Here is a 10,720-nt window from a genome sequence, read left to right on the forward strand (position 1 = left end):
TTTTTTTTATATAGGTTTTTTGGGCCTTTTTTTTTTTTTAATTCTTAAAAATTCTAATTTTTTTTTCCTATAAATACCTAAACCATTCATTCACCATTCCTTTAAATTTAATTTGTAGTTTTTAAATATAATTCGTCGTTTTTAAATATAAGTTGTAGTTTTTAAATTTAAGTTGTTGTTGGATTTGAATTTAAGTTGTTGTAGTTTTTAAATTTAAATAATAAATTATGTTTGGCCCTTTGGCCCTCGATTGGAGACGGAGACAAATATGGCTCTGTACTGTTCATTAAAATATTAATATCTTAAAGGGCCAGTGGGCTAAAACAAGCCCTCTAGCCAGCCCTCGGTTGGAGATGGTCTCAGTTCCCTCATCCTTCACCTCTCTCATCTCTCCCTCAACTCTCTCGCTCGTGCTCCCTATCTACAAGTGCAGAGATATTCTATCACCATCACCATCACCCCAACTTGTCCCATCTCCTTGTTCCCAAGCCCATAACCCAAACTTGAATAACCCTCAGATCTTACATCGGAGAATAATCGGAAATGGAGAACTCTGGCGAGTTCTCGTAGCCCCGGCGAAGGTAAGCCTCAAAAACCCCTAAGATCTTCGTAGATTGTGTTTAAGAGTATGATAAGGATGTTTTTGAGATGTTTTGATGATGTTTAGATGCAGGAAACACCTCGAGGAAATACTCCCCAGTTTTCAGACGAAGATCCGACCATTTCGAGCCCTTTTTCGGCCACCTCCGGCCACGGTCGAGGAAACCAAAGGTGTATTTCGATTCCTCGTTATCTGAGCTTCGATTTGATATATTGGAAGGCTAGGTTTAGTTAAGTTTTTGGTGTGGTCGGAATTGGGTGGAATCTAACGGATGCAGTGGCAACCAGCCAGAGAAGAAGAAAAGGGCAAAAAAAAAAAAAAAAAAAAAAAAAAAAGGGCCAAAGTACAAACTTGGCCCAAAAACCCAGTCCAAGTCCTTGGCCCAAACCTTTGAGCCACTACTCCAGCCCAGCCCAATTTTCAAATGGGCTAAGAATATTCTAGGAATATTCCTTATATTGATTTTTCGATTTTTTCTTTGGAATCTTCCTAGGCTAATTTCGACGCTCGAGTCCGTTTTTGATGTTCATTTAGTGAAATTTCAAAGTTTTAACGTAGTTGACCGTCGGGACATCTCCGTTGACTTTTTACAAAATTTATCGGGGACCATCATTAGTGTATTTCGACGCCCTAATTCCAAATTCGTACTCTATTTTCCCAAATTTAATTGTTTTAGTGGAGTTTTACTAATGGATCATAATATTATGCTTAGGTGCGATTATTATCGATGACTTCAGCTATTCTAGTTCGAACGGGTTCGACTTGACGACATGATCTGTAAGTGAATCTTTTCTTTATATATAAATAATAAATATATATATATATATATATATATATATATATATATATTGGTTAGTTTCCATATATACAATTATTAATAAATTCTCGACGTGATTGCCATGATTAAATTAACGTTTATAAGAAATGCCTTATTGTTGGGAAATGATGAAATAATCCTACGGAAAGCACATGTAAGCTTATTACTAAGGGGGATGCCTTAATTATATTTATGGTCATGAATAGTATTATAATGACTAGAATTGTTGAATTGTTGTGGCATGATTATATTTAAGTTATTTGCTTATCATTGATGCACCAACGTTAGTACTCGCCCGGGCCAAGGCCAGGCTTCATGTGTATGTTCACATCGCACCGCACACTCACCTTGGATCCATTGTAGGTGTCAGTTCTGTTGTACAGGTTGTAATAGGCAACTCCATCTCGTATGTGATGCGCTTAGCACCAATCTTCACTTGATTGTAGTACTAGAGCGTATATCATTATTACACTCATTCCTATTCATGTCATAATACCTCTGCATGAGCTTGTGTGTCAGCATTTGTCGATGAGCATTCGATGTGATATGTTTATTTAGGCGAAAATATGTGATTGTCATGTACTTATTTACAAAAGTTATGACGTATGGCATCCTTGAAATATTGCTGGTTATGGTAAGCATTTTTATACTATAAGTAGTATGTACATTTTGGAAACTATATTTGTTTTACATCGAGGGGTTATAACGTTTTCAAAAGGTTTTTATTAAAACTTTATTTTCAGGCCTACTCACCCTTGTTTTTCACCCCTCCAGGTTTTAGTGGCTGAGCTTTCGTATCGACGAGGATTCTTGACAAATTTTGGTATTGGAGATTACCTTCGTTGGTATAATTCTCATCTTATCTTATTGTACTTTACTTATGCTCTGACATCACGTGTAAAATGGGTTCATTTCCGCTCACAAGCGCACTCTTATAATTAGGTACTTTTAGGTTTAAATTTATTCACATTTTCCACATCACTACACTTTATGACTTCATCACCCTTTGGGTGTTGGTCATCACAGCTCGATTCAAAGTCCAGATGGACATTCTGAGCCGAAGTGTGTCAAATACTTTGATTGAAGGACAAAATGTTAAATTTCAGTATTAATTAATTAAGAAAATAATAACAAAATTATTAAACTCTTCCTAAAATCATGCAAAGATTAATATCGCGTAGGAGTTTTTTTTAATTTTATTTGATCCTCAAATTTGAATTGTGTGAAATCTGATCAGATTTTTTTATTTATTTTAAATATTGGTATGTTTTAGACTAAAAAGGTACATTACACAAAAAGGGTACATTTTACATATATATAATGTGGTACATAATTTATAGAAAATGGGTACATTATAAATAAATTATGTGTACAAATAAAAGAGGAAATTTTTATGGCACTCCAAAAATCTGCATTCCAAACTTTCTATAATTAGAAAAAGAAATACACTTGTAAGAAGTACAAAATGAGATTTTTGGAGTACTAATAACAGTTCTCCTAAAAGATTAAAAAAAAAAACCTATAGGTACAAACAAAAGTTTTAAAGTATGGGCACAAAAAAAAAAAAATATATATATATATATATAGGTACAAATTAAAATTAGAAAATAAATTGGTGCATGTTAAAAAAACATACAAATTAAAAATAGAAGTATATGATACAAAATTTAGCCATGAATATAAATTTATCAAATGTAACGTTTCTAACACTAAATAGATCTATTTGAAAATGGTTAAATTATTTTTCATTATAAAATTTAAATATGATGACATGTAAATAATTTATTATTGAGATTATGACGTGGATAAAAACCAAAAGCCCCTGATCAAAAATTAAAAAAGAATAAGACTTCAATCTATAAAATCGAAAATTAGGGATGAAAACCTAATTACTCCGCTTAAGGTTTAAGGAAGCTTTAGTAAACATTGATCGGAGTATACTAATAAAGTGTTTCAAGTGCTCATTCTCCTTCTCCATCTCATGGTTTGTTAATCCAATTGTCATCCTCCATCTGAAGATATAAATATAAAATCTGAGTTGTCTTGCCCCACAAAGGGAAAGTTTAAAATATGTGCATGCATGGGCTAGGTTGGAGTTAATATATAGAAAACACAAAACTCACACGGATTGTAGCTCTTACCCAGCACCATTGAAGCTAACCTTAGCATACCACTTTTATACTGGTCGGTGTGTTTTATAGTTCAGTAGCACTTGCTTCCAATTTGTTTTCTTTTCTTTAATAAAGGCTAAAACTCATAGACCTATTACATTTGTCAGGAAGTAATTTTGCTAGTGCAGTCCAACTAGCTAGATACACAATGCACACCAATAGCTTCTGTGCTGAACGAAGCAAATGTGGTGGTGACAGCACATGTCCCCTTAACTTTCAACTTTATTATTATTATTAGGGTTATATGAGCTAATGCGTAAGTTACATTTGCAATACATTGATAAAAAAAATTCATTAATTTAATGGAGAATCAGATATTCAAAGAGACTGAATGTGTAGATCAAATACACTTTTAAAATTGCACGGTGCAATATGAGAAAATTAAAAATCCATGACTCATTGTAAAATCACTTTAAATCTGGAGGTAGAAAATGTAATTAGCTCTTACTATTATTTTCATTATCTTGTTTCGTTCGCGTGTCATCAACTTATACCATCATTCATCCAAATAATTTATTTAGATCCAAGGTCAAGATCTAAGATGTGACAATATGCTCAAATAGAATCAAATAATAAAAACATTATCATCCAATCAAACCAGTCCAACTTAAACTGCTCCACAAAGGTCATACGTGTATGATTTAGTCATCTTGTTTTCAGTCTTTTAATAAGCATAAAAGCATAATACTTCGTCATTGCCTTGAACAACAAACAACACAAGATTCCTTTGCGCAAGTTTCATTAGTTAACTAATCAACTTGTTAAACCATTAGAAATAACCTGAAAAGCAAAGCAAACATCCCAAGAAACCAGACAATATCTGGCAAGACCTTAAAAAACTGAAACTTTCATATAAGCTAGTTGTCACAAAGAATCTTGTGACGGTGACAACCGAAAATTTTTCTCGTACAATTATGTAAGTTCATAAAATTGATTGGACGAAACTATAGAGATCGAGTTGACATAATTTAGATAAATAATAACCTAATAGTATTATTAGTACATTCATATATCTCGGACCACCTAAATTAATTAGGAGACTTTCTTTTGGTTCTTGGCCTTCCAATCTTTGATATCAGCTTCAATCTTTGCCGTAACACTTTTATGAAACCCTGGATAGGGTTCATACCCAAAAGTTGAGTGAATAAGCTCCAGCAGCACAAAGTACGGCCCCATTAGAAGTCCCTGAAGAAAGTTGTTTGAAGGGGCTCTCTTCTCAAATATCCCGTGGCCTATGACCTGTCCAGCCCAACTGCAGAACTGACCACCCAGAACAACCTTCCACGACTTAGTAAACCCTAGCTCACTGCCAAGAACACTGGCTCCAACCCAGCAGAGAATACAGATCAAAGCTGCCAAGGACCCAGCTTTCTTGTCCAATTTGACGTAATACAAACAATACGCCAACGTGAAAACAAACCCCAAATTTAATTCGAGGCCATGAATTGGGAAACTGTAGAGGGAAGGTGTGAAGTGGAAAAGAAGAACAGAAGTGAAGAACAATGGCCACACCAAGAAAGTGTGTATGAAAATGTTAATTGGGTTGTTGTGATATGCTCCATGGAAGGCAAAGTTTCCTTCAAGATCAAACAATCCAGTCCTCCCCATGAGTTTTTTTTTGCAGAACTGATTTTCTTTTGCTGGAAACAGGGAAGATTTTCCTGGGAAAATGAAGATTCTGTGGAAGACTTGGACTTGAAGGAAAACCAGTTGGGGGTATATATAGAAGGAAGAAGTAGATAGAACAAAAGTGTAGAAAGCAAAAAGCCAAAAGACAGTCAAGCACATTGGAACGTGCAACCTATTTGAACTTTCGTTTATGGATTGTTTAAAGATAGTGCTATCATTGTATCCATTTTTACTTTAGGTATATTATCAATTTCCCCCCTGAACTTATGACCATTAGCCAATTTCCCCCCTCAACTTTAATTTTGGCCAATTTCCCCCCTGAACTCTCATGATTAGTCAATTTCTCCCCTCAACTTTAATTTAGCCAATTTCCCCCCTCAACTCTTATAATTAGTCAATTTGCACCCTACTGTTAAATTTTTAATTTGATCATAATTAAACAAGTGTGTGTAAAAAACTAAATAAGATGTATGTTAATCATGTTCCTATATCTTTATCCTATTACAAATAGATTAAAATTTAGAATTTTACAATTTATCATAGATAGTATTATTAGTCATAATAAATCAGTATGGAGTAATTTTATTTGATTTTTGACTATACAAAATTGATAACAAAAAGGATTGATGTGTAAATTTTTGTATGTGAATACAATTTTCTTTATAAAAGTGAAAGCTAAGTTCAAGTAAATTGCGGAGAATCGAGCTTTAGTAAAAAAATGGCTAGTCTATTCATAATTTTCGACTCCTTATTAAGAATAACCCATTTTATTGAAATAGGTTTGATCCATGAGTTTAGGATTATTATTTCTTTTTGTTATTATTTCTTCTTCTACATGCTTTAAACCCGATTCATAACTTTTTCTTATAATCAACCCATGTCACATACTAACTGTATTATGTTTTTGTACATTTTACCCTATATTATGCAGGTGAGTTTATGTTAATTTTAGTACTTTGTTGGAAGCTATTAGAAAGATTGAAAATTAAGAAAAGAATAGATGGAAAATTAAAAAAAAAAAAAAAAAAAATTAACAGTAGGGTGCAAATTGACTAATTTTGAGAGTTGAGGGGGGAAATTGGCCAAATTAAAGTTCATGGGGGGAATTGACTAATTATGAGAGTTGAGGGGGGAAATTGGCCAAAATTAAAGTTCAGGGGGGGAATTGGCCAATGGTCACAAGTTCAGGGGGGAAATTGATAATATACCCTTTTACTTTTTATACATTCTTATTAGTTTTTTATTATTGATATTTTTTAATTTAGATGATCCAAAAAATTGAAAAAAATTTATGAAAAATAAAAATAAATTATGTAGACAACACTACCCTATTTAAAATGCATTGCATACGCGTCAATGGTCAATCAGTATAATATTGTGAAATTGTCGACTTGTATTGAGTCCATTGACTCGTGTGAAAAGGATATGAACGGATTGAACTCCACGTTATTGAGATGGATTAAGCTATACTTTACAGGAAAGGATTTGATTGGGCTATGTATTAAGACAAAACTCTACCTAATACCCACCATTTTGTCTCTATGGCTGGCAACCCTGCATACACTCTTTTGATTGGGTCAGGCCATCTATTTCTGCAGAGTCATCTAGTGGACTGTGGAACTGAGTAAGCAATCCAACAAATGACTTATATATATATATACACACACACACAACTGTACAAGAGGGAATCTTTTCCGTTTGAGCTACGAATTCATTGCATGACACTTTTGTTCAACTTAATTTGGATGATTTTGTTATGAGTTATCTTACCTTTTCGAACCTTCCATTTTTACATCTTTTTTCTTTCACATCTTGCAATCACTTTGATATTATCTTTTTTTTTTTTTTTGGTGACACATTTAGAGATAATCTCTGCAAAAGATATATCAACTAAAACTGAAATCATCTTGTAATATACCTAGTTTACAGTATATGAAGAGATTATATCTTGCCAACCTTTGCTAATACAAACTAGGGAAACTTGCTAATCTTTTAGCCTCAAACCAAAACCTTCGCAATAGCAATGCTATGCTTTTGGCATTTTACAAAATTAAATACTTTAGGCTATAAATACTAGTCTAAACTATCACAATGTTAATTGTCAAAGTTAGAAAATATGAAAATACATACAACATTCAAGTGCATGCAAAGGAATATATATATTAAGAAAATATTCAAAGGAATATGCCAATATCAGGGTGAGTAACAAGAATAAATAATCTCATGCCAGTAGACCTAGTGGGCCCGTTTACCAAAACCAGTAGACCTAGTGGGCCCGCTTACCAAAAAACCTAATGGGCCCGTTTACCAAAAAGACCTAGTGGTCCCTTTTCTGTAATTTCGGGCCTCATCTATTCCTCTACTCCCTTCCTAATCTGATTCTCTCTTCTTGCTGGGTTGGTTGGCATTCATATTGAAGTCCATCTTCAAAACATTTTTTTATAGGATAAATTGGATTAATGGTCCCCGTAGGAATAGGATAATCAGAAGATAGCTTTTGTAGTGAAAAAAACTTAGATTTAAACCCTCGTGGTATAGTCCGTTGGGATTGAATCTTAAAATTAACATTTTCGTCAACTCTCCGTTAACACAACACGGGTAATCAGAAGATAGCTCCCGTGGTGAAAAAATTTAAATTTAAACCCTCGTGATGAAGTCCCTTAAGATTCAAGCCCAAACTTAACATTTCCGTCATCTCTCCGCTAACATAAAATTTGTGTTGTGTTGAACTCAACCTTTAAGAACCTGCTTGCCACTGTCAAAAAGTTAACTCAAGCCAGAAACAGTAAGCAGGGGGAATAATTTCCTCCATCAAGATGAAATTTCATCCTTGGGCTTAGGCAAGTTCTTTCTTTTGCTTCTTCATTTTCACGCAAGAACACTAGCATTCCTTCTGTGCATCCATACTTGTTGGCGTATGCACACATATTTCATTTGAAATCGCTTTAACACCAAACTTTCATGAGGAAATCGGACTACTTTTCGTTAACACCGGAAAATAGATTTTATAGATGTCAAATTTGGGTGCTCTTTCATTAATATAGGGCTGAAAGCGAGATCTTACTTGCTGCTACTTGTACGCATGAATCGTTTGGTTGTTGAGACCGTAAACGGTTTAATATCATGCCGAGTTTTGTAACGGGATGTATATCATACCGTTAGGAGTTTTTTAGTGGGAACAAGAATAAGTGTGACAAGGGTGGAAAGTGTTAATTTTAGGTTAACAGAGAATTGATGGAAATGTCAATTTTGTTCTTGAATCATAACAGACTTCACCATGATGGTTTAAAATGAATTTTTTCACCACGGTCCTATCTCCCGATTATCCTATCACCACGGAGACTATTAATCTAATTTAGCATTTTTAATTTTTTTCTCTTTCTACACATTGATATTTATTTTTATTTATAATTAATTTTTCAATCCAAATACTGAAAATAACAGAGACGTGTTAGGAAAAAAAAATGTGTGAAAATTACTTTCTATAAAAATAAGGGTAAATTACATTTTCATACCTCAGGTTTGGGGCCTATTTCAATTCCTTACAACATCTTCAAAACATTTCACTTTCATACCTTAAGTACTATTTTATTGCAAACTAATACATCTGTTACATTTTTCATCCATGGATCCATTAAGTGCTGACGTGATTACCACATATATGCCACGTGGCAAAAAAAATTTAAATTTTTTTTTAAACGTGAATTTAAAATAAATAAATTTAAAAAAAAAAAAAAAAAAAAAAACCCCATCCCTGACCCATCCATCATCATCAACCCCAAAATCCCACCCGAACCACCCTTCTCTCCTATCCCCCATCACCCATCCTCAAAAATCCCACCCGAGATTAGGTGGATCTACCACAAAACCATCTCAAACTCATCCCCATCTCAAACTCCACAAGATGAATCTACCACAAAACCACCCGATTGGGAGGTGGGTCGTGGGTCCCCCGGGGGGGTGTGGTGGTGGTGGGACGAACTGGGTTGCGGTTTTTTTTCTTCCTCCTTCCTTTTCTTCCTCCTTCCTTTTCTTCTTCTTCTTGGGCAACTTTGTTTTGGGAGAAGAGAGGGGGGGGGGGGGGGGGGGGGGGGGGTGTGGTGTTGCATTTTTTTCCTCTTCTTCTTCTTACAGGTGGGGGAATAGGTTTGGGTTTTTTTTTTCCTCCCTCTTCTTCTTCTTCTTCTTCTTCTTCTTCTTCTTCTTCATGTTTTTGGGTTCTTTGGGGATGTGGGTCGCTGGGGGGAAGGGATAATGGTTTTTTTTTTTTTTTTTTTTTTGAGAAAATTCAGGTTTAAAAAAAAAAATTAAAAATTTTTTTTTTTGCCCCGTGGCACACATTTGGCAGCCACGTGGCATATATGTGGCAGCCACGTCAGCACTTAACAGATCCATGAATGGAAAATGTATCGGATGTATTATTTTGAAATCAAATAGTACTTAAGGTATGAAAGTGAAATGTTTTGAAGATGTTGTAAGGAATTGAAATAAGCCTCAAACCTAAGGTATGAAAATATAATTTACCCTAAAAATAAAAATAACCACAAATGTCTGCCAGTTGTTACATTTTCAACTTATATAGTATTTAACAACAATTTGCATGTAACATGTAGTTTTGGCTTTATTTGTTCCAAAGTTCAAACACAGTGCTGAAGTGTTTCTCCCATGTAAAAACAATCACACCATTGGCCCACGCTAATCATACAAAACAAGCAACAAGCCTACCAATTATGATAAAATAATAAGCCGTAAGAATTAAGAAATACAGGTGATTCTCGTGGTCAGCAGTTCTTTTTTTAAGAATTTCGGCAGCTCTCCAATTATACAGAGCAAAAAAAATGAAGCTTCGTACATCTGCACTCATTTTTATTTGTTTTACCAAATGATGGTAATGTAAACTGTGGGCGGTTGGTGGCTTGGGACCATGGACTTCACAAATTTGGCATCACATTTGGGAAATTTTCTTCCAAGGGTCATAGTTTTTGTGATAAAAGTTTGTAGGCCAATTACATTTCGTACTCTATAGGTTGGAGTGATTTTCAAAGCAAATGAAATAGTCCCACTTTTCATATTGCACTATGAATTTTTAGAATCGTATCAGTTTATGAATTTAAGTAATATGATGTCTGTTATTTCATTAAATTGATGACGCGTCAAATATAAAACATATTTTATGGGTGAATGTGATATAAAATATACTCATAATAGCATGGGTCAAGCTAGAAAACTAACTAGGGAACCTTAAAATATTTAAGCTCATTTTTATGATACATAAAGCTAAGTTTCTTTTTTTTTTAACAAAAATAAAGTTAAGTTTTAAGAATACTACAAAAATTAGTTACAAAATAACGTATCTTATATCCCTATTCTCTCATTTTTCTTATTAACTATCAATAATCAACAATTGCTCAAGCATGGTAACAAAATATAAGCAACTCAACAAGGTTTAAACATGAGTAGGTGAGAAACAAAGTGAGAGGAGGGCCCCTGGGCCTCACTTCC

The 10,720-nt window shown here is 34.0% G+C and overlaps 1 protein-coding gene across 1 annotated transcript; it reads right to left on the reverse strand.

Moving 5' to 3' along the window:
- Positions 1-4,420: 4,420 nt before the first annotated feature.
- On the reverse strand, positions 4,421-5,289 carry LOC137727315 (2-hydroxy-palmitic acid dioxygenase MPO1). The gene has a single exon (XM_068466181.2). The coding sequence runs from the start codon at positions 5,195-5,197 to the stop codon at positions 4,622-4,624; it is 576 nt and encodes a 191-aa protein (XP_068322282.2). The 5' UTR covers positions 5,198-5,289; the 3' UTR covers positions 4,421-4,621.
- Between the last annotated feature and the right edge of the window lie 5,431 nt (positions 5,290-10,720).

Source organism: Pyrus communis, chromosome 10, assembly GCF_041283825.1.
Source record: "Pyrus communis isolate YQ-2024b chromosome 10, ASM4128382v1, whole genome shotgun sequence".
NCBI classification, from domain to species: domain Eukaryota; kingdom Viridiplantae; phylum Streptophyta; class Magnoliopsida; order Rosales; family Rosaceae; genus Pyrus; species Pyrus communis.

Bases quoted from the DNA above. Each gene is read 5' to 3' on its own strand.
- LOC137727315 (XM_068466181.2), bottom strand. From the start codon at position 5,197: ATGGGGAGGACTGGATTGTTTGATCTTGAAGGAAACTTTGCCTTCCAT.